We start from the raw sequence: 25,158 nt of genomic DNA, 5'->3' as shown, positions 1-25,158 counted from the left end.
CCAGCCAGCTAGATCTCTACTTGCAGCTCAGGCTAGTCAGGTCCTCCTCTGCGAGGCTGCTAAAGGCTGCCAGCTTGTGGTGTGTCCGCGATACGGGGTTGTCTGTGAGTTTAAGTAAACACACAAACTATTGCCCAGAGGTTGCACACCGAGTATGACCAGATTTGCCATGTCTTTCCACACAAGTTTTAATTCCTAAGTCCGTAGCGTCTGAATGTTTTTTCCCTAACTCTTGATACTGTGTCCCTATGACAGGTCGAGAAACTCTGTAACACAGAGCTGTACTTCTTGAATTCTCTCACTTTGCCGGCTCCATTTCTTCCACACAGGAACTTGCAGCTTTTTATTTTTATTTTTGGATTGTAAGACACCTAGAACCAAAAACTACTAACAGAGAAATGCTGATCTGTCAGTTAGGTCTATGAAAACAATGAAAACCTCTGCATCTTTTCTAGCCTTTAAATTAAAAAAATAAATCAAAAGTTAAAGTACAGCAGTTTTTAGATTTTTAATTCCTTCAAATGTTATTTCCCAAATACTTAACATAAATTTTTAGGCTGTTAAATCCTCTTGCTCATGCTATCTCCACAGCTGGCAAACCAGTCTCCATGCAGACCCCATGTTCAGGAAACCTCAGGAAATGTTACAGCTGTGAACAGAAATTTGCCAACAGGTACTTTCCCTCTATGCAGTTTGGGGATCAGGTACTCCTACCATGTTTTCGACAATGCAAAAATCAAGGGACTGCAGATGCTGCCACACTGATTGATACCTGCCTCAGACGCTATAGCTCTCAGACTTGCAATACATCATTTAAGCTCGGTCTGTGCCATCTTTCAGACCTGCATGACTGCCCAGCTTCAGGTCTTACAGATCTTTTCTTATGCATTTACATTCCCAAAAGTTTTCTTTCGTTACACTGCAAATGTTTCCTAACTTCATCTCCAGTGTTTTCCTTGTTAAGCAACTGAAGCAAGAGTTCCTGACTTTCCCCAAAATTTGACTGCAAGCTTTACGTGGTCAAAACAAAGCATTATCCACACAAGAATTTCAAAAACACTATTTAAATTCTTTATTTTCTTCCAGATTAACAGTCCAGTCCGACAAAACAGTTCACTCCCATAAAACAGAGCAAGATCCTCAATTCCCAGTGTATGTTTTGAAATGTTCTGTAACCTGAGAACAGTGAAATACACAGTAACAATACTACATATGATAAGAAACTTAATTCAGGATGACTAAACCATTCAGGATTCACCCTCTTATTCTCTAACCTATTACAAGCTCCTGGATTGCACATCCTCCTTATCATGGGACTCTCTTTATACCTAACTCTTCGCTTTTCTGCCACTCACAAAATCTTAGCATGGAGTACACATCTGCATTCAGAATCTGGGAGCAACAACCCCCCCATGACAGCTTCCATATTTTGCAATAGCTTACAAGTCACACTTTAAACTTAGTTTTGTGTTCTCACAGCACTCCCTTCTGCGAGGATTCCTGAACGTTGTGCTGAACAGCTGCTAAGTGTATAACTATATAATCCACTTTAACCATTACTACAGCAATTCTTTTTCCTTAAGGATGAAGTTTGCCCATTCAGGGGATCCCCTTCAGCAAGTCCCAACATGCTGAATGCTGTCAAAACACAGATCAAGAAATCTGCCTCTGCTTCGCAAAGTTTAGAAAGCAAAAGTAAGCCTTGAAAGCACAATGAAGACAATGTAATTTTCGTTATTATGAAGCCCACATTAAGACTTCAGTAATCTAGAAAACAAATTCTTAACTGTGCAGCTTTGTGAAAATTCCTTTAGCACTGAAAAGCCAGTATGGAAAAACCACACACAACTTGAAAAGGGTGCAACAGCGCAGTCAGTACGAGGACAAGGGAGACGATCTTAACAGGGACAGATACACTCAGGCCTGGAAATGGTAACAACCTGTGCTTTGCGCAACAGCAAAGGGAAAGCCAATACACCTGTGAGGCCCCTTGTCTTTAGGCAGTTCAACAGACTGAAATAATAGGAAGACCAATGACAAGACTCAACTGGACTAGTAGCAGGGAGCATGGATGGCAGTGCAGGCAATAGTGATCTGAGAGGTGAACTGCATCCATGAGAGAAGAACTGGCCTCCTGTGCAGCCAGAGCCATACATTGAAGAAAGAGGCTGAGGAGAGAAACACATGCAGGGTAGGGATCAGATGGGTTATCAATATGGGAACTGAGGTCTGAAAGACTGAAAATATGCCAAAAATTAGTGCTGATAAAGACAAGTGACATTAAGAAGCCGTGAGGATGAAGCAGGAGCACAAAAACAAACAAACCAACCACTCAACAGCAGAGGTACGTGGTAAGGAGAAGGTCATAAGGCCTGGAAGTGGCAAATACCTGCACAATCTACAGTCTGAAACCAAGACAGGAAATGAGAAAGCATAAGAAGCCTCAGTAAGAGAGCAGCTGTGGCAGAAAACACAAAGACATTCAGGTCTCTGCAAGATATTCAAGTGACTGAGGTATGCAGAAGGTGTCCAGGTGCATAGCTGGTTATTTAGATGGACCCGCAGAAAGCAAGAGGAGATAACAATGGCAGGAAGATGCATGACACATGGCATAAGTTAAATATGTTTGCATGTAGCTGGAAGCAATATGTGATACAAAAGGGAATAGGTGGTGCAGATGTAGAATATGAACTTGCTCTTAGGAGCGGACGAGTCTTACGAGGAGAAGGGAAAAGCAGAGAGTTGAGAAGCCAAGAAAAAATTAGAACAAGAAAACAGTGAGAGGAAAGGGTATAGGAAGAGGCATCACAGATGACATAGCAAAGAAAAAAAAAGCCACGTATTAGCTTAGCAGTTCTGCCTGTCAAACTGCAGTGCCAGGGTATGGACTGTACCACAGGGACTACGTAGGAGCTTATGGAGTGTTTGGGAAAGGGTAAGTGCCTGGTTGCAAAGCACTGTTGACAGCATTAACTGCTTTATGCACTCAAGAAGTGGTAGGGACTGTCAGTTTCCTTTACTAAATGATATCTAAATGATATTGTGCAGCTTTTTGAATGCCTCCTATCTTGGTTTCCAGGGACACCACTCCTGCAGGAGTATGTTCACATCCAGGGCAAGCCTTGCACACAGAGCTGCCCCTTGCGCATTGCTGCTGGAGTACCTCAGAAAACAGGATTTGCCAGGCCACACATGGAATCTGAGAATGTTTTGTTTTTGTTTTTTTTTTTAAACTAAAATGAACTCATAATAGGGTTTGAATATGCTAGTCAGCAGTGTAAAATCATTGTGAAATACCTCTCATTTGTGTTCCTTATCTTTCAAAATTCATAATGAAAGGCAGAAAATGTTACTGTAAGGAAGACTTTTTTTTTTAAATCTTCAAAGAACAGATAAATCTGCAAAATACAGAGAACTTATTTTCTCTAAGAAAACCACAGGGTGGACCTGTTCATTTACAGTATCAGACTATGAAAAAATAGTATTCCAAAGTTTGAAAGCACTGTACAAAAATATGGAAAAACACTGAGGCCTTTAATAAAAATATTAAAGTCTTCAGACTAACTTGATCTCTTGATGTGCTTTGCAGTAATCTCCAAAAATGAAACAGCAGAATCCCTTAAAGCCCAAACAGAATTTGAGTTCGAAAATAATGAAATTTTGTACCTATTTACAGTACAATGGCAGAAAGCATTATTTTAAGCTATGGGCACAGAAACAAGTTCTCATTTGATAAGAAGATAAATGTGTGATAGTTAGGCTGCAAATTACCAGGCATGTATTGTCACCATATGGTAAAAGCAAGATAATCTTAAATAGTTTATGCCTCAATAGAGGAAGTATCTTACATTTATACAAGACATACATGCATACATTTCATACATGCAGTTTCCATCCAGCAGTTCACAGGCACCTTAGCTAACTTTATGGATATGAGTTATGATGCCCTTTGCACTCATATTTCTTCACAGAAGAAATCTTCTCTTGTAGATGATTTCATCATAGCCTGCAAAAGTGTGTTAAGGAGCTTGTTTTACTATAGTTGAAAACTATTCAGCTTTCCACAAGGCTTAACTGCCCAAAGAGCTCCTAAAAAGGTCTCCAAATAACACTTGGGGTTGCCACTTAACACTTAAAAGGTTTATAAGGAACCCTTCCCACAGCTGTAATGTTAAAATTTTCAGAAATAACTAACTAGATCAATGATTCTCAATATTCACGTTTGGGTTTTAAGAAGTACTGCAGAAAGATCAGTTACATGGTTCATCCTCAGACATCCCTTCTTGAATTCAGTCCTCTGCTGAAAAATAATCTTCATCTCTCACTTCTCTGTATTGCATTGCGGCCTCCCCCTCTGGTTCAAAGCTCATCATTTTTATATTCAATCTCTCTGCAAGCTTCTGTGCTGCAAGCTTGGCTTGCATTTCCTATTGAAAAAAAAAAAAAAAAGACAAGTTAGAAGTGTTTTTGTCATTTTTAATCAAACAAACATACTAGAGGAGAAACTCAATGTAATAATATCAGTAATTTCACAGTAAACAATTAAAATTTCTAGTAACTGATGAAAAAAATTTTACATTAGTACATAATTGTGCCATTAATATCTGAAGATTGACCTTTTTTTTTTGAGTTAAAAAGCTGAAATTCCCCATATGGCAGTCCTCATCTCTGATATACTTATGACAGCTTTAACAGAACAAAATCAGTCTATATAGCAGACTTGTACAGTATCCATGTAGCAATAGCAATGCTCTTCATTCAGCAACCCCAGAAAAAAAAAAGTCCTTTTTACAAATAAATTAGCTCCCTTCAAGTATCAAGAAGACTACATTAGCAAGTGCTTGTAAAACAGTAAGTAGCAACAAACACTTTTACAGTAGTGTCTAGTTTAAAACATTACCCCGGTATCACCTAGAAAGTTAAAATCAAAATCCGTTACAAGAGAATTTAGCAAGAAATTTCCTTAATATTGAAGAACTTCAGAACTTGGATTCTTCAGGCACAGCATAAACTAAGGCAAATACAGCTACTTAAATATTTTAAGAATACCAAATACTACTAGTCTTTCATTTATGGAAAGACTGAAAGCTATTTAAAGGCTAGTAGGCAAGGTTTATACTTTCTAGTCAGAGGTAAAGAGACTGTAATGAAGTTAACGTAACCACACACGAAGAGTAACACTAAATTTTGTTTAATGCAGGAATAGCACTTTCAGAAGGGATTAATACATTTTTTAATCACAGCTTTAAGAGATTCAAATACAAGAAAGAGTGCTTTTCTTCAGTCTGGCAATCTCAGTTTCATCACCAAATTCAACAGTATCAGAGGTGTTATATCTTTTGTGTGTGTGTGTGTGTGTGTGTGTGTAGTAATTAAGTAATTACTTTTCAGACTAAATCACAAATACTTACCTCATAAACTTCTTTTTGCTGTATCTGAATTGCTATGGATTCCTCTATGGATAATAGCTTAGCAGGGGCATGGTGAAGTGGTGGTAGCCGAGCTGCTGTGATGTCATTCAAATGTTTCTTATCTCTAAGTCGTCTTTCTTCAGCAGTAATTGGAGAGCCAAATCCCCCAGGTGACTGACTGGATGAGGAACCATGTGATGATCCACTTTGCTCTCCTGATAATCTACAAGTAATAAAACATAAAAGTTGTGACCCATATTTGAAATACAAGGTTGAACTGCTTCAGTTCTAAAACTTATTTTCAGCATGCAAGAGCAGAAAAGTTGAAAGAACACATGAAGTGTTGTGATGCCATCCACAAATATATAACAAGAATCAATTGGGTAAACTACAAGATCAGTCTTCTCCTTAGTAATATACACCGTCTCTACAGATAAACAATATCACAAGTTACTCCTCAGAGCGAACAAAAAAGGTAGGCCAATGATTTGGCAAGCACCAAATAGCAATGCTTTGGGAGTCCAAGGAAAAAAGAAATTGTTACTATTGCTAATACAATGTGAACTGCAGTTTCTGTAGAGATGCAGGAAAAGCGAAAGGCCCCCTGCTGTTAAAGTTTTATAAATTCTAGAATCAATTCAGAAGAAATTTTTGCCAATTGTTTAAGGGTTTTGTAGCTTAAGAAGATTTATGACTTTTTTTTTTCCAAATTGGTTGAATTAAACCACCATTCAGTATTGAGGCTATACAGTACTTAATGCTAAAGAGCCAATAAAATATATAAATATATATATGTATATATTATTATATATATGTATATAAAATATATACATACATAATATGTAATAATATACAGTGTCCTATGGCTTTAAATCCCCTTGATCACTACAAGAAAATAAACTTACCATGCTTTTTCTGCAACATTTCCAATTTTACACAACTCAATTATTTCATTATTAGAAAAAAAATACTTACACATTTGTTTTGAATTTGCTTTTTTTTATGACTGGGTTCTTAGCTCTAGACTCTAGAACTTCAATATAATGTGGTGTCTTGGGGTGCAGGCTTCCAAAGATATTGCCCTTATGTTTCGCCACATTCTGCTCTTTTTCCAATACTTTTTCACTATTATCACCATCTGCGATCGTAACTTTTTGAAAGGCATCAACCAACATGTCTCTACTGTTGTCTGTAGCACCTGTACTCTCTGTACCATCGTCAGCACTGCGCTGAGATATCTGCTGATCATTTTTCAGATGACTGCTTGTAGCTGACTTGGAGACAACTTCACAAAAAAGACCTTGATCTTTTGAAACAGTCTTTATTTTATCATCATCTCTCAGAGTCCTTTGATTTTCTAAAGCTGTTTTTGTGGCATCTTGCCCAATACATTCTGCCTCCTGCTTTTGGGAAGAAATCTTAGAAACGTCTTTAATATTAGAGTTTTTGTTCAAGGCTGAGGAATCTTCTTGGCTTAGCACGTCCTCCTTTAGGGTAACTTGCTGTTTGCTTGTATTAGCCTTCTCCTGATTTGCCTGGAACTCCAACCTGACAGCAGTTAACAACTCAGCTGTCCTTGCAAGTTCTTCCTCTTGTAAAATGGCAAGCTTAAGCTTTTCAGCAAAATCGGAGATCTTCTTACCCTTATCTGGAAGCCTATCAATGAATTTCCTAAAATAAAAGAAGATAGTTATTTAACAGGGTATAAACAACCCTACTTCTTTCTGACATACAGAACTGTTATATTAGAACCGTTAATCTGTCAGGCTTCAATTCTATCGGTAAGCTTCTTCACAAGTTGCATTTCTGAAAACCGGCCAGATGTAAAGCATTTACAGCCTCACAGCTCTCCGCTATGGTGCCTACGGGGGGACAGGCGAAGGCGGCCAGCAGGCGGCCAGGCGGCCTGCCCGCTCCGCCAGGCCCCGCCGCCCGCCGCCGCGCTCACCGGTCCGCCAGCAGCCGCTGCTGCCGCCTCAGCATGTCCCGGAGCTCGGGGAGGCTCCGGCCCCGCAAGCCGCCCGCCGCTGCCGCCATGCCGCCCCGCGCCGCCCCGCGCCGGGGCCGCCGCCCGGGCACGACGCCGCCGACCCCGCTTCCGCGCCTCCCCGGGGGCCGCCATATTGGCGGAAGCCACGGCGAGGCGGCAGGGCCACCCTTGGTAGGAAGGCGAAGGCGGGGCGGGCTCAGCAGAGCCCGGGTGCTCAGGGAGCTGCAGAAGCCCAAATAGTTCTTACGTTAACTAGTTTGTATTTTCGCTAATTAAAGCCTTGCCCTGCCCACGTGTTGAGTATCTTCTACCAGAGTGCAAATTGCTGTCCAGGACTCGAGGTCCAGCTTTCAGGGTTTTGTTAGAATTTCTCTTTTTACATGGTATTTAAACACACTTATGTATAACGCGGAGACCAAATAGAGAAATTCAGATTATTGTGTAACGTTGACTTACTTGCTTCAAACTGCCTTACTGCTACAAATGCCGTGGACTTTAGGAAGTCCCTTCCATCTAGCAGTAATAACGTCATTAGCCAAATGGTAGTTCCCAGGAGGCAGAGCTCGGCCTTCTTAAGTTGATCCTACGCGAGGCGCCTTGGTGCGTGTAATAGTACAGAGACATTTCTCAGAGATTGTTAAAACAGCTGTTTTAGGAACAGGATGAACAGAGGCCTATCCCGGAGGGATGGAGGAGGAAACATTTTAAAATGGCTGCCCACCCCTTTGTTTGCTCAGCTGGAAGGTGAATGGAAAGGCTGAGGACCAGGGGAAATGAGATTAATCAAGTAGGCAGCTACCCATGGAAAAATACCACGATCGGGGTGAGAAAAGCCAAGTTAAGTGCCTAGTTGAAGAGAACATTTTGCTGCGTGCTATGTACAACCTCGATCATTTCCCAAGAAAATCACTGAGGGAATTTTCCTTAAGAGTTCAGGGAAGAGGAAAAAAAAAATTTCTTTTTTCCCTTACCAGGAGATCACTCAATGTTGTAGAACACAAGTTCTCCGAGTTGCTGTCTCTATAATGCCACCCTAAGTTATGCTGTCTATGTAGCATTTCTGCAACTTGCAAGAAGGAATGCTTTATCTTTCCTTTTAGCCTCTTTCTCCTGCGCGCACTGGAGAAAATGGGAAGGTTGGGCACGGAAACTGTTCCATTTAGACTCACTTCCACATGGGCAGAAGCAATCTCATTAGACATCTGCTCTACACTCACATGATGACGGCTCATCTCAGTTCAACTGCTGTTACTACATATGCAGAAAAGTGATGCTGGTGAGTTAGTTTATTTGCTAACCTGCGTAAACACAGAAAAAGGAAACAAAAGATGAAGAGGGTAAAGTGTCCTAAACTTTATTTATTTATAATAAACTTTATTTATGAGGATATAATATCCTCACTTGGAATATCATTCACCAAGTCATTATTTGTCCCAGATCATTGGGAAGTAATATTGCTCATCTTTAAAGTTTAAGTGTTAAGTTTTGGAATACCATAACCTCTTTCGTGGATAACACACAATTCCAGTGGCCCAAGAGTATTCATTGTTGCATATAATATAGATGAAAAGAAAGATATTCAAATAAGTAAGTAACTTGTTCTAGCATAGGTTTTTTTTGTTTGTTTTTTAAAGTTTACACCAGTTGCAAGGAACACTGCACAGCCATTTGTCTGTGCTTTTAGTATTTCTTTTTTTATCAATGACAAGTACCACTCGGCTGATGTATTCTAGTCATATGGCATTTTGAGTGAGATAGCTGTGAAGTTTACCTGCCTAAATTTTTTCAGGTGGAAAAGTTTTTCCATCAGAAATATCCAGGTCTGTCCAAAACTGGTATTAAAAGTAAAGCTAACACTCTTGCTTCTTTTTTTTACGGGTATAATTTCCATTGTCCTCCTTTCCTTTCTTCTATTTTAATAAATGTGTAAATGTTACTCCTAATTCTCTTTACTAAGAAAAGGAGGAAAAACAACTTTAGAAATTAGGCTTTGAGACGGGGTAACATACTTACAGTTTCTCTGCTGCTAGGTGGAAATAGAGGGGGGCAGGGGAGGTAGAATCAAACTACACATTGAGTAAACCACTCCCCAAATAATAGAAAAAATAGTACCAATATTTGGACTGAACATGAATCATTTCCATTTCACTTTTTTTTTTAAAGGAATTTTTAAAATCAGCATGATACATCTTTGTAATAATTTATTTTCCTTAATTTAAAGGAAAAAACTCCTCCCTTATCCTTACTTCTCTAAAAACAAAACAAACCAAAAACATTTTAAAGGCTATCCCATGTTTTGTCATACCTTTCAATGTAGTGGTTTACATTTGGGAAGCAACTCAAATTACTGTAGTATGTCTACAGACCACACACACCTTCATAGAACACTGTAAACTCATAGATGCACATTTTTACATATTTTTTCTTTAATCCACCAGGTTCTTTTTATTTTTGGAAGTTTTCACATACCTGAAGTTATAGATGACTTCTACCACCTTTGTTTTGTTTTCCTGTGCTTCTTCCATGTTCTAGTGATGAAACTAGAGTTGGAAGGGCTTTAACTCTTCAGGACTCTTCTACGTACAAATATCTCCAAGTGCTGAATAGGAATGAAATAAAATGCAAGTGGAATGAAACTGTTCAGCATGTACACCTCCATTCTTGGAGCAGGTATTTCCCGTACAGAATTACAGACTTAATGTAGAAAGTACTAACTTCTTACCTATTTGCTTACCCATTCACGTCTAAAAGCCTTTGGATGTCAAAATGAGTATTTGAAGCCTCTCCCAAAAGCTTTTGACTGCAACTTGCAGAACCCTATTTTCTAGTTTCAGCACTGAACATTGTTGATCTCAAGATTTTACAAGGTACTTTTGGCAATTTCTTCTGAGTACACACACAGGGAAGCATTAGTCAAGTAAAAACCTTCACATTCTACAGCTGAGCACTGCAAACCAGTAACACTGTAATTGTCATTTTTGTAAAACCTCTTCTTATGTAGTTGACGTAGCTTGCTTAATTGTGATTGCCTTAAAGATAAATTGCTATCATCAATGAATGGATATAAACTTAAAAAAAAAAAAAAGAAAAGAAAAGAAAAGAAAGTGGGCCACATTCATCCCAATCCTATTCTTCTTACAGTTCGAGAGCATCACCCCAGATATATTCAGATGTTATCTGTGGGATCTGAAGATTTTTGTTGTTTTTGTGAGTGCTACATTGCCCAGTTCTTGTTTATCCTGTGCACGTCAATAGTTTTTTATTTCATAAAAGAGTTTGTCTACTTTTTTTTACTTGGCTTTGAGAAGAGTCTTTAGTCTTTAGCAAGGGAGTGTCTTCCTGTTCTCAAGAGCACATCTGCCAAAGGAAACACTGAAGAACGTCAAGGCTGCAGAGTAACCACTTTTGCATTCATACATGTTTTGAACAAACAAGATTATGTAGAGTAAGAGTTTGCAAGGTTTTAAGGTAAGTTTATTTCTGAGTGTTTATACAACAGAACAAAAAGTTTAAATACAATATTTATTGCAATTTAACCTTTTCAGGTCTTACATACAGGATGTTTTAAAAGCATGCAATTTAATTGCATTATTTATACAGCATACATGAAAACTGTATCCCAAAATACTTTCCAGAAGATCTGGAATCACAGAAGAATACTTACCATGGTACAAATGAAGTCATACAATTGACTTACATTTAATGCACTTTCTGGTACTTAGCTATATGGCTTTTATTGATGTTTACAGAAATTTTACTAGTTTCTAGTCTTATAGTACTAAGGAATCCAATCTCAAACTGAAAAAAATTATACTGAAGCATTACAGTCTTTTCAGTCAGATTTGTTATTATTTGTGCTAATTTACATAGCTGCTGATTTGACTGGAAAGCTCTATATTTTCATGTAACACAATTATATAAATACTGTTCCTCTCCTTTTCTTCACAGTTACTAAATTTAGACCAATAGTCCAATCATATATTGGTCATCCAGCTCACTAAATATCAAAATGCTCTAAAATACAGCATAAACTTCAATCCTTATTAGATTTGGAAAAAATGTCATTTTTCACCAAATAACAGAGAGCTTACACAGAACACTTTTGCAGGAAAGATTGCTGCAGTCTTGGTAAAGTTTTGAGCAGATGATTATAATTTTGCAAGTCTCAAAGTTGAAATATCTTGCAATATTTTTAGAGATATACTCAGAAATATATTAAAAGCAGAGAGAACTTCCTTTTGAAGACTGTATTAGAACAGCATTTTGATTCATCCTTCTCTCTATTACCGTTCTCTGAGCTCCTCAGTTACCAGGTTCTGTTTTCTGAATTCTGGCCAAAACCAGACAGAGCAATAAAAGTATTTTTACTTACTTAAAATGTCCAGTCCATGTCTTTCTTTTACAACAACCTGCATTTCCATTATTCTATAAATAAAGCCTTCATCTATTCATCTTGTTTTGATGGTAACTCACCAACCATGGTTCAGAATTAAAATTCTCAAATACAATCTGTTTGGGCACATAAAATGGTAACAGGCATTATGCAATGAACTGAGATTGCATCCCTTATGGATATTAATATGAACAGATAGGATTAGTCTCTAGTATTTCTCTTCAGAATTGATTTTCTCCAAATATCAGCAAATATTTTTGCTGTTGTCAGCCACTAGAGGGAGATATGATTATACATGTCCAAAGCTTGTGCCTGAAATTTGGGCTGGGTCATTACCCATCATCTTTTGGGTTCATCAACATAGACTTCCAATTTAAATATATTCTCATTTAGAGTTTCACTTCAAGATCCTAGCTGTTCATAACCTAACTCAGTTATTGATCAAATTAACTGTTACTTGGGAACTTCGTTCAAACCCACTCAAGCACCAAAACTTCTTTCAATCAAAAATGCAGGTTAAGACTACAGCTGTTTCCTTGTCATTGGTATTGTTGGTGCAAGACAATTCCTCTGCTTTGCATAATGAGGGTGCTTCCTCTGAAGGACTTTTGATAGGGAGCAGCTGACTTAATTCTCAGGGACCTTCTCTACAAGCCCTTTCTAGCTCAAAAAGAAAAAAAAGTTTTACACCTAAAAGAGGTGAGCAATTTAAGCAAATGTGTGGTATTATTCCTGTTCACTAATGCAACAGCTGGGGTTTTCTTTGGCCTTTTGATACCTATGAGATCATTCTCGCTCGTTTATCACATGCAAAGTAAATGAGTTTCCCTTTAGAGCTATTAACTTGGTGTAATTTTGCATTGTTCTTTTTAAAAGAAATGCTAAGCAGCTGTTAATGTTTGTGACTTCTATCCCAATGAAGATTACAGGCTTACTTCACACAGTAAATATTTTACCTTTTTGTCAATGACTTTGATTGCAGTTTCTCTTGATTTCTATGCATGATACAACCCACAGTACTGTGTTTGACTTTCTAAAAAATAACAACCATTCTAAGTCCTCAAGAGTTGAACAGGTCATAAGAGAAAAAATAACTTACATGCAAATAGAGGATGATCTAAGCATAAAAGCTGGAGCTTTAATTACATCACGCAATTCTCATTCCTGTGAGGTACTTGTACTACATCAAAACATCCTCCAATCCAGGCTTCTTTATTTACTAGTTAAACAGCACAGTTACAGAATAAACAAAACTATCTAACAAATTCAGAAAACCGTGAAATAATGCAGGAATAAAATTGGGATTATGAGGTGAGTTTTATTATTTTAAGTACAACTCTGAGTATATTTAATTTGAACAGACTACTGAATTTAAGAACTTGTATTAAACTGGAGACAAAAGCAATCACTATGTGAAGCCTTGTGGCAGTGAATACCTCTGGGGTTGACATTCAGTGCAAGAACAGCATTAGTCATACAGAACATAAGTTGTTTGTTTTCTATAGCAGTTACTGTAATAAAAAAATAATCTGCCCTGCATTCATGTTAATAGCACTACAAGAAAATACTAATAAATTTGTTTTAGTTCAGTAAAAGTAGGAGATCTAAACAAAATGTAAAAAATACACTATATATATTTAAATAAGTTCAGTAGTAGATGCAGTAACTCCTCCTGATATTTTGAAGACAGGGATAAGATTTTAAGTGTTTTGGAAAAAAAAAACTACTTAAGATCAAAATCCCGATTCAGAATTGCTATTGCTGTAGGAATTGCAGAAACTGAGAATTAGTGAGAATTCCTTCCTCTAATGCAAAAGTAATTAAAAAAAAAAAAAAAAAAAAAGATTTTCCTACACAATTCCTGTTGAATGTAAAACCAATGGTCACTCTACCCCATGACTGGGAAGTACAAACCAGTGCCTCATCTAACAAAACAAAACCCATCATAAAGCTGCTCTGTCACTGTTTTGAGCAACAAATGTGACATTCACCTGCATGTGTTGAGGGCATTCTTTGAGAACAGCCCAGTTGCATCACTCCCTTCCATCAAAAGAGTGCTGGTTACTAGTGAATCTATTCCAGGGGAATGGAGCCCTCAATCTCCGCAGGTCTCTATGACAGATGTGAACAGCCCTCACACTTTGTACGCAAAGGGGGAGCTTTCAGATTAATGCCCTCTGCCAGGGTAGTTTCAGATTCTTCCCCTGGCAGGACTGAAAATAAAATATATTAGAGATTCATTGTACAAATAGAACACATTTGAAGAAAATCTGTACAGCTATACAACTCCTTCCTTACAGTTATTTGAAATGACACATTGCACTAGACAGCTTCTAAAGAAGCAATAATGACTGCTGTTTCATTTATCCCACTTCTTGCATATCTCCCTCACAGTTAATGTCTGTAGTAACTTCAGATATGAAGCTACTAAAAAGCTGCTTTCAGGATAAATTTAGCAAGATTCCATGCTGCTGTTCTTCTCTATGACTTGATAAAAATGTATCTAATCAAGCTGCAAAAGCGCAAAATATTTGCTTGTATTCAGAAAGCACATTGACCTGAATGCTCAAGACGTACTGTTCTTTGTGCTAAATTCCAGCACTCTCTTGAATGGGGTGTATGTCCTCACTGGCCTTGCACTTTCAGGAGATCTTCTGTTCTCAATACTTGTACTGTTAAGGAGACAAAATAAAAATTACAGAATTAATGTCAGAGGGCTATAAGTGCCACTACAATGAACTTGTGCCTTGTTATTGACACTGATGGGCTAAAATTAAACTATTCAATGCAATGGTATGTTCCATATTTCTTTTCTACAATGCCACAAAGTATATTTGATAAAAAACATGGCTGATACTGACAAATTTACATGCTGGCTACAAATATACATGGCTAAAAAGTCTTTAAAGATATATATTTAAATTTCTGTAGCTAAGAAATTAACTATCATTTACAGCTTTGACAAACAAATTGACAATTTGAGCTCTGCTGGAGCTCATATTGGAATGTTCAGCAACAGAGCTGCTTTGCTGAAGGATCCTGTAACAGTGAAGATAGTAGCATTAAATTTAAGAACACAACTAATTGTGAAGTCTAATTCCATAAAAGCAAAACTGCATAGAAGTCAAAGATAAATCTCAAAAACAGAAAAAATATCAGATAAGTAGGATTTGTGGTAACATACAAAGGGGACCCAGAGAGGACAACAAAGATATTTACATCCTGATGCAAACATATGTTGCCGTCCTGAGTGAAAAGCACTGTTTCTGATGTTTCAAAGTTCATACCATTAAAATCTGCTCTAGGCTGAACACTATCACGCGTGCATTTTTAAATTGGGAAGGGAAATTTTAGTTTGCATTTCATATGCTAGTGCGGATTTCACATGCTAATTTACATTCCTCAAACTAAATGATTCAATTTGCAGCGCAGTTAAAATGAACTAGTTTACCTGTTGATAGTAAAAGTGCTATGCAATGATCCTTGTTACTGTACTGTTTTGCCCCTCCTTGCGAAGGTTTGCTGGGGGAGAAATTCAAGTGCAAGTCCATAGCATTGTTTCCAGGGCTCAGTACAACCCCTGTTGCAGCGTTTGGGACAGAGGATGGAGAGGAGGAGGAGAAGGGAAGGCACTACGGCTGAATCTTTACTAAACCTGGCTACAGAGCCACCCACCAGCACAAAACAGAGACAGGTGAAGAAGTGGTAATCTGACTGTGCTGTTTACTTGGCAATCATCCACTTAGGCCTAGCATAGCTCCAAAAATTTCTGCAGCCCTGAAACGTTTCTGTTGGTGTTACCTGCCCTTTAAAATGGTCCTTGATGCATCTGGTGGAACACAGAGAATAAAACATGCATGAAACCAGCATTAAACAGGCTCAGGGCAGTGGTGTCTATTGTCTTCTGCTGTGGTGCTAGCAGACATACTTCATCAATATTTTCCTCATTTCACAAAGTCAGATCCCTTGACTTCTAGCTTTACTCCCTGCTTAAAACATGTTACTGTAACTAAGTACTCCCCAAAGGTCTGCAATACATTTGCATCTAAAACTGCTTAAGTCATTAAAGCATATTACACCTAGTACCTACTAGTTCCTCTTTGAAAATTAGGAAAATTTTGCAAAACTTCACAGTTTGTGCTAGTAGTGTAGCAACACAGTGACAATAAAGGACATTATGAAGAAGTTTGCTATAAACAAGCAGAAAATTGAAATACCTGGATGGAAGATCACATCCTACACCAGCATCTCTGGTTTCTACGTTGGTCTTTGGTTGATTTTCCATTAAATAGTCCAATTTATCTTGTAATTCTTTATTCTGGAAAACAGTAATTTTCAACACAAGTTTATTTTATTTCAGTTAATTAAATTACATTAATTAAACAAGAAAAAAAAGTTCCAGACTGGCTTTTCCCCATAAGAAATAATGTAAGAGTATTTACTGAGAAAATAAAGAGTCCTTATTTCTCGGAAAACAAACAAACAAAAAACACTTAACTGTATTTGTTAAGAAGTTTCTAAATACTTATAATACCGTTATAAAATTCTATGTCAAGAAAGCTAGCACTGAAATTGTACATCTATCCCAGTTAATTGAGTAGATAAAGCCATCACATGGAGCACAGATGTGGAAAAAGTGACCTTCATGACCACTCAAATCCCAGGCTACTTAATACCTATACCTCTTATTACTCCCTGCTACTTATTGGAACCTACAGCCCCAGGAAGGTGAGAAACAACATCAGAAACTTTATTTGTCTCTATAGTGGAGGTATTGAGACTTTGTATTACATACATTCTTCATGTGACTGGTATTATAAGTTTAATTTGCTGAAGTACAGCAAATATATACAATAAACATGCATTTAGGCAACATCAGATCATATCAGTTCAAATTTTATTGGCTTTCATAAAATAATCACAATAATATAATGCCTTACCTCACATTCTAGGAAAGAAATTTTTTCTAAAAGCTGTATGATAAATAATTCCTTCTCTTTGACTTTCTTCCTTAGCATTTCAATCTGTGAAGAGAAAATAAAATAAAAACATTTGGTCTAATGTGGATGGGAAGCGCAGGAAAAAGACCTAGATACTGCAGGAAGTTAAGATGTTTGATTTTATTATTTGGCAACTATTGAAAAGCTATACATATTCACAAACTACTTTTAAGCTACTTAACTGTGGCTATCATCCATACAGTTAAGATAGTTTGTATATAGATGATATAATCATAGAATCATTAATGTTGGAAAAGACCTTCAAGATCATCTGGTCCAACCATCCCCCTACCACCAATGTCACCCACTAAACCATGTCCCTAAACACCAAGTCCAGCCTTTCCTTGAACATTCCCAGGGACAGTGACACCACCACCTCCCTGGGGCAACCCGTTCCAATGCCTGATTGCTCTTTCTGAGAAGAAATTTCTCCTGATTTACAAACCGAACCTTACCTGGCACAACTTGAGGCCATTCCCTCTAGTCCTATCACTAGTTATCTGCAAGAAGAGGCTAACTCCCAGCTCCCCACAACCTCCTTTCAGGGAGTTGTAGAGAGCAATAAGGTCTCCTCTGAGCCTCCTCTTCTCCAGACTAAACAACCCCAGTGCCCTCAGCCGCTTCCCAAGTCCTATGGGGAGCAGCTGAGGGCACTGGGGTTGTTTAGTCTGGAGAAGAGGAGGCTGTATACTAACATGTATACTACACGTATACTAACATGGCTTTTAAGAATCTATAAACCTGGATACAAAATGAAAACTCAAACATTGTCATGTAACAAAGCAAACTCAGGAAAACTCCATCTCTGATTCAAAGGCCTTTGCTCTAGTGAATTTTACCTACATCCAAAAATAGGTTGCCCATTGCTAGTTTCTTGAAGGTCATATTTGTTCAGTTCTTTCCTGGCATACTAAACTCATTAAAAAAAACCACTTTTTTCATTTTAACGAAGGTAAAGGCAATAAATTATTTCAGTGTTCATGAAAATAAAAGTTAGCTGCACCAAAAGTATTGCATCTTAATATTGTTCTATGTAGAACGATGATGACCTTTGTACAGTCTGGAATTTCTGCTGATCACAGAGTCATACAAGACCTTTTGCATTAAATCTGTCCCTGCTACCAGCACAAGCAGGTACGGCCAGAGAAACTGGGTGCACCCTGGATTTCATAACCGTCTCTTGTTGCTGGCCCAAAGCTCGTCTCATTGCATGGAAATGGCTTTCTAAAGCTCTTAAAGCCACAAGCATTTCTCTTTTTCTGTTCTTCTGAACTTCTTGCTTAAAGCTGATTTGCTGTGTAAGGTGCATGCTGTTATCAGCAACAGTCTAAGAAACCTGTTGACTTAATTTAGGAGACAATAGAATCTTGTGCGAACACATCACATTTTCTCCTTGGACCAAAGGAAAAATCACTGGTTATTCTCTCTCAACTCCTGCTGACTGCACCTACTAAAATGGTGACTAATAAAAAGAGCAAACAAAAACGATAGCTAAATAGCAACTTCAAATGTTACTGCTTCCCCAGGAGGAGGTTCAGGTTCTTACTCACACAGCTGTAGACACACACACCACTTAACAGGCACAACAGGCAAGGTGCTTCCTGTATCTGCAGTTACGGTCTGCTTCAGGTGCAGAAAGCACTGATAAAAGTACTTCTATGGCAGATCATCAGAAGTGCACCGAAAGATCAGTTCTTGGGAGACAATGGATTCTGCATCGTGTTTGTATGCAGGTAGGAACTGGGAGAAGATAAATTTCCCACTTTGTCCTGTGCTCATGCAATTTTTGTCGTACAACAACAATGAAAGCTGATAGCAACGGACAGTATTTATGCGCTCAATGTTAAATGGTGTCAAGTCTAATTCTTCTAATTACATTTAAATTGACCTTTTTTGAACATGCTATTTCACGTCAGATGATGTGAAATAAGTATAAACTCAGGATTTTTTCCCCTTCAAAGTCCATGGGAATGCATTTCTTACAACTGCAGTGCTGGAACATCATTAATTAACCCCCTGTCCCTGTTCCATACCAGCTCTCTTTAACTAGGCAGAGCCCAACCAACAACTTCTGCTGTACTCAACAGCGTATTATCTGAGTCAAGTGTCTCCATGGTTCCTCAAAATTAGAGTTTAAAGATTCAAAAAGCTTTTGATCTTACACCTGAAAGCTGAAAAACAGATGTAAATCAAGGCAGTAAATGGATGGTCTGCATCACAAATAGAATGCCAGTCTACCATGCACTGCTTTTAGCAAAATCTTTATTATTGTATGTACAAAAAAGCTAAAGCTGTGTTAGATGAGGAAAGATATAAAATGCATTTACAGCACTAGAAAAGCGTGTGTTCTGCACATTCCTTGCTATTATGGGGCAATATGCCAACAGTGAAAAAAGTAGATCCATACTTATAGCTTTCTTCATCATAAGTATAAAAATATCTATACATAATAAAGCATAGGCATTTTCTATAAAAATTCACATAAAATGAGGTAGCCTTTTTTGTCAGGTTATTGGTTGGCTATGGGTTTCACAATTTTAAGGAAAAAAGGAAAATAAATTACTAAAAACCTAGTGGATTTTACCAAAATGAATTATTTTATAGAATTGTATAGAACCAAACAAACCTCAGAATACATTTCTTTTTCTGGCAGTCACAAAGACAGACCATTTCCAATTGCTTGGTCAGATTTTTTCACGTGGTCTCACCAGTCACTTTTTAATTCTATATTTTAAAACCAATTTTGTGAAAGCAAATTAACAAAACCCTCCAAGACCACCAGTTTAAAACTTTTCAATACATCTAGAAATAATGATTAATAAAAATAGTCACATCATGTTAAAAGAGAATGATAAAATACTCAAAAGTACAATAATCATAGCACCAGTAATACTATCACCCTCCCAAAAATCTACAGTGCAACCAAAACTCACAGAAGCATTAAAAAATGAAGAACAGATAAATAAATTCAACTGAAGTTATAAAATCACCAAATCCACTTTAATTCAGTCTTCCCGATTTTCAATTAACACAATAATCAGTTATTATTAGAAAAAAAGCAAAATGTAAATTTCATAGAGTATTTTTATCTGAACAGTTACAGAATATGAGTGCTGACATCATTCATCTTTCTCAAAATCAGTTTTTTGTTTGTTTACTTTGAGATGCATGCAAAAGTTATCAGTCATCTGAAGCTATTATCATTTCAGTTTTCTGATCACAGAAATCCAAAGCTTGTAGCATTTTCAGAACTGTATAACTTCAGAATTTTCACAACGGTGTAATATCTTCTCATTTAATTACTACTTTGTTTACTAGTGTGACTAAATTAAGTCACTGGTTCAACAGCTTCAGCCCTGCCAGTAAATTCCACTTGAGAAAAGATAAACTGTTCTTTTAGGATTTTTAAGTGGGTCTTCTCTGTCGATATTCTGTTCTCCTACTGTGCATACAAGTAAATAATTTTAACACCTGTAATTAGTACAGTGCAGAGAAGACTGAAGCCAAGCAGAGCTATGGGATCAGGGGAAGGTTTTGCCCTGATAGATACACATTCTTGTTTTTGAACGAGAGCTCATCAGCTGCTTTTTTTTTTTTTTTCTTTCCCCTGGGGGGAGGGGGGAAGACTGACAAACTGCTTCCTCCTCTTCCCAAACACAAACCTCAACTCCAAAAATAAGATTTTGTAATTTGGTGGGAATGTTACTGCTTTTACTTCTCTCTCTCTCTTTTTTTTTTTTTTTATTAAGAATCCTCTAAGAACTGGCAGACTGGACAACATAGAACAGCACTCCCTGCCTCTTTTTAACACATTCACATAGCATCAATCAAAGCCCACTTAATCAATCTACTTTGTCCTTCTAAAGAATTATGCTAGAATTTTAAAATATGCCTTCTCTTTCTAACATATGGAGAAGAGGCAATGTTGTAGTATGTCATCACATGCAGTCTTAGTCTAGCAGTAAAACAGAACTGAGTGATTAGACCATGCAGATCACAGATATGATAAGGCTGCAAATTATGGAACTTACATAAAACTTTTTGGTAGATCTTTACAACATTATGAACTCAACTATAGACAAGTAAACTCAACTCAAGGCAGCTATACAGGCCAAATACATATCATGAGAAATTTAGCAGCTGTTATAATGGCAGAGGCTGTTTCAGGGCCAGGAAAACAGTCTGGCAGCCTCTGCTCCCCAGATGCAGCAGAGCTACCCTTTGAGGCCACTGCAGAAGGAAAACAAGCCAGAGCACAGCAGGGCACCCATACGACATACACACATGCTGTACTCCCCAACACACGGACAATTAATTGTCTCAGCACTACTGCTGTCCAAGGGCTAAAATGGCTTCCACCAAGGTTTTGAAACACCTTTAAGCCTACCACAAGGCTTGACATGGATGACACATCCCACCAGAGTAGTTTACTACAAAAAAAGTTTATTTAAAGAATAAGAATTTGGGTACACATCATTTTATGCCATTAGCTTAGGGAAGACCAGGAGTGAGCAAACCTGATTTAATTACTCTTCAAGCGGACGTGCACTTGGAGGAAACCAGGAGAGAGAGAGGGGGAGAGAGAGAGAAAAACAAACAAACAAACAAAAAAAAACAGGAATAAGTTTGGGGGATTATATTAATATATTACTAATATTACTATATTAAATAAAATGAAACCTTAATTCAGTGCATTTATATTGGTTTCCTTTGAGAGAGGAATGTAACAAGGCAGTGGCTCATAATGCTGGTGTTGGGTAAAAGCTCTTCAGCAATAAAAATAATGCCTTGCTACTTAACATTATATTGACTTTTTTTCCATAAAAATCTTACTTATGGCAAACTAATCTAAGATAATAATGCTTAGACGTGTATTGCACAAAACATAATCTCAAGAGGGTCTTTGATCCAAGGAGTTGTATAAAGTGAGAGATCAACTAACAGATGACAGAGCAATAGATTTTGACTTTTGGTTGAATATAAGGTAAGGAGAAGGAAAGGTGAAGGAGGATAGGTCAAACACAATACCGAACTAAAGGCCTGTGTGGTGGCCAGGCCACTCTAGGGTCAAAAACAAATCAGTGCAAGGCAAAGACTGACTCACTTCTGGACTGACTCCAGGACAAAAATATCACCAAGATCTTCCTACATTTTGGGGGGGAGCAATGACCAAGGCCTATAATCCACCTCACCCTTGCTGTATCTGCAAACTTTGGCATTTCAGCTCATAGCCAACTCAGCAACTTGCTCCCAAATCTGGCTTTTGCACAACTACCCTTTCAGATTTCTCCATCATTTTCCTCAAGTACTACTGAGATGTAGCCTTCAGACTCTCTTCTTCCAACCTTGTCTACAAATTCCCAGGCAGGCTTTCCCTAGTGCTCATCTCTTCCCTGTCTTGCATTGCTAGACTCACTAGCCATTCATTTTCCTCCAATTTTCCACCAATATTTACTCACACCCACATTAAGCAGTCAAACAAAAATCTGCTTAACACATTTGTGTTAAATGACCCACCCACTCATTCCTTTGAAGACAGTTCTGCTAACAGTAGAAATGTGAATTTAGCAGTCCTGGGTCACAACATCACCCTCTTTTCCTATCACTTCATCCTCTCTTAGCTCCCCCACTCAACTGCATTCATTGTTGCTGCCTTTCCTCCTCCTGTTGGGTAACAGATTACTATTCCAGAAATTAGGAAGGGAAGAGCAACAAGGCCCAAGCTACAGTATTGTAACTTACCTGGTCTGCCAGGAACTGATGCATCATGTGCTCTTTGGCCATCCCAGGGCTGGGGAGCACCCAACAGGTCAACACAGTGAGGGCACACAAGCTCGGCCCTTTGTCTACCCCACTTCAATCCCTGACACTTGGCTGCTGAGCACAGGAAAGGGCACCTGATCTCTCTCAGTCATGGCCAGATCCATAAAGATCCCTACAGGTCATGTTGGGTGTACAGCTTGCACTGCACATATCTACTGCAGTTGACAGTGATCAGAATCAGCCTATGAGACCCCCATGTACAATGTGAATCTTGTTGAATTTATTCACTGGCTGAGGATTACTAATGCCACAGTACTTTTTTTTCCAGGCTCTCTCCTCCTTGTGCTATTGCTGTTACCATCTCTATACCTTTGCCTCCTTCTAAAACCTCAAGGTTATCTCTCTCAAACTCCCTCAACTTCCAGACTGACCTTATCTTGTAGCATCTCCCAGAAAATTCAATTCTTGTTGTCTGTCTCATCAATGAAGATATGTTTATTTCTCCCTACTGTACCTTATGGGGTCTCCAGTAAGTGTCCTCAAATACCAGATGAAATGCTCATGCTATTTGAATGGACAGTGTAAATATTTTCTGGCAAGAGCTGCACTTCTGAATTTCTTTGCTCTGTCAACCAACTACTTCAGTAAAGATAGATAGCTAGATGTATAAGTCAACAGCATTACATTGATTTCATGGGTAGAGCACCTAAGAAGAACAGTCAAGAGGAGTATCAAGAGACCCGAAAGAAAGAGTCCTCTAAATAACTGCTGGAGGAGTAGTGATATTAGAAGGGAAATCAACACAACTATGAATCAATTAAAGGAGAAAGAAGAAGCATCATAAGAGAGAATTAAAGTTATGTCCAATTGTAGAGCCTTTATAAACAAAGTCTGAAATAGCAAACTTGATTTTATTTTGTATACTTAGTCACAGTTCTGGAGGCTCGAAATATACAGTTATCTATTGAATTGGAACAGATCCAGCTGTTAGGTAAATTCAGTCAACATTTACCACTTGATAATATCTTCCATTAATTTAAAATATTTAACACAATATGACAGTACTAATATAGTTAAATATTATATATTATTCAAGTATCATGCATTTTTCTTATTCATCTACCATAAATCAATTTGGCATCTGTAACACTGATACAGAGACATGAACAAACTGGTTGTAAATATGACTAAACACAGGACAAACACATATTACACCATACAAAACAAGACAGACAAGACATTGCAACATCAGCCTGAACTCTCAGACAGTTGCTGTACAAGGAAAACAAGATTTTACTCAAGATTCCAATATTTCACTGGACCTTAAGTAGTACTTATCAGAGGCTAGTGTTGAAATTTTTTTCAGGGAACATAATAAAGCAAATAGAAATGAGCACCTTTTTCCTTTAGTCCTCCTTAAATCAGTACTTCTTGGTATTTTAAAACTCCCATTTTATATAAAGAAAAAGTAACTACTTATTGATTTAAGTTATTGCACCAACTTAGCAACCTTTCTAAACTAGTGACCTGTATGAATGTATTACAGCAGTCTTTGATGTCCATCTATTCCTACAGCAGGCCCACAGGGCCTAGATGTCCTAATGGGTTATAAATATCAGCACCTTGTCTAACAGTTCAACACACCTTATTAAGAACTACCTTAGCAGTGTTTAAGTCTTCTAATTAACGACTTGGCCATGCAATTCCCAGCTGAAAGAGCTGATGCTATGAATGTATAAACAATCTCACTAAACTCCAGCAGTGATTCTACTTTTGCCAATAGATAAACAATGTATTGCATTGCTCAAGTCCACTGAGGCATGACGAACACTTGGACTGCGGGGGTATTATTTATGTTCTGCCATATATCTTCTTTCTCCAAGCTCCCAGGGTGGGTTTCTTTCTACATTTGCTGTTGTGTTTTTGCAGTTGCTGTTGTTTTTGCTTTTACTATGGGTACTATACAATGCAGATTTTGGTTCGTAATAATTTGGCTTCTGTCTGTTGCTGATAATTTCATCTTCTCATCCTCTATGCTTCTGTCTGTCTTCTTTTACTTGACCTAAAATTGAAACTGTACTTCCATATTAAAACTGGGCTATTTTTCAATGCGTCTCAAGTTGGAGTATTTTGATAGAGAAGTTTGCAGCTGTTTATTAAGTCTTTGATGGGAAAACTTCTTCTGTATTCTTCGTTTGTGCAGTATAAAACATCACTTGCTCGTTAGCACTTTGTCCTTTCATGCAAGTATCTTCCACAACAGAACAGGATAAAGCTTCTCTCTGGTGTTTGGTCACCATTTATTATCCAGCAAATCTGAGACTAAAGCTGGAGAACAGCTCATGGGCCATGACCTAGAGACAGTTTAATTCAGTAGTTAGGGAATTCCATGTGAAATCTGAGTTCTGTTGATAATTCTGTGCCACAGAATCAAATATCCTTTTCTCTTTTCAGTCCCCTTCAGAACAGCTCTTTATATCTGCATCAACCCACTTGCCTTGCTTACAAATGTAAGTACTTTTCTCCTCTCTCCTGCTTCGTAATACTAAATAATATTATGTACAACATGAGCTTTTTGTGCCATGAAAGTGCATTCCATTT

At 37.8% G+C, this 25,158-nt stretch overlaps 1 protein-coding gene across 6 annotated transcripts in view; it reads right to left on the bottom strand.

Annotated features, from left to right (window-relative positions):
* Positions 1-1,057: 1,057 nt before the first annotated feature.
* MYZAP (myocardial zonula adherens protein) overlaps positions 1,058-25,158 on the bottom strand; it is a 73,917-nt gene continuing 49,816 nt past the window's right edge. For 4 of the 6 annotated variants that reach the window (XM_035554022.2, XM_035554019.2, XM_035554020.2 and 1 more), the window contains exons 11-14: positions 16,735-16,818; positions 16,012-16,112; positions 14,372-14,466; positions 10,821-14,007 (exon numbers count right to left, since the gene is read on the bottom strand). In XM_035554022.2, the coding sequence (XP_035409915.1) occupies positions 13,907-14,007; positions 14,372-14,466; positions 16,012-16,112; positions 16,735-16,818 (381 nt within the window). In that variant the 3' untranslated portion in view covers positions 10,821-13,906. Of the gene's footprint in view, positions 4,428-5,411; positions 5,635-6,386; positions 7,083-10,820; positions 14,008-14,352; positions 14,467-16,011; positions 16,113-16,734; positions 16,819-25,158 lie in introns of those variants that run through there. The other 2 variants (XM_035554024.2, XM_035554023.2) reach the window with 2 other exon arrangements.

Source organism: Cygnus atratus, chromosome 11 (genome assembly GCF_013377495.2).
Source record: "Cygnus atratus isolate AKBS03 ecotype Queensland, Australia chromosome 11, CAtr_DNAZoo_HiC_assembly, whole genome shotgun sequence".
In the NCBI taxonomy this organism is placed as follows: Eukaryota; Metazoa; Chordata; class Aves; order Anseriformes; family Anatidae; genus Cygnus; species Cygnus atratus.
This window is presented reverse-complemented; position numbering and strand designations above follow the sequence as displayed.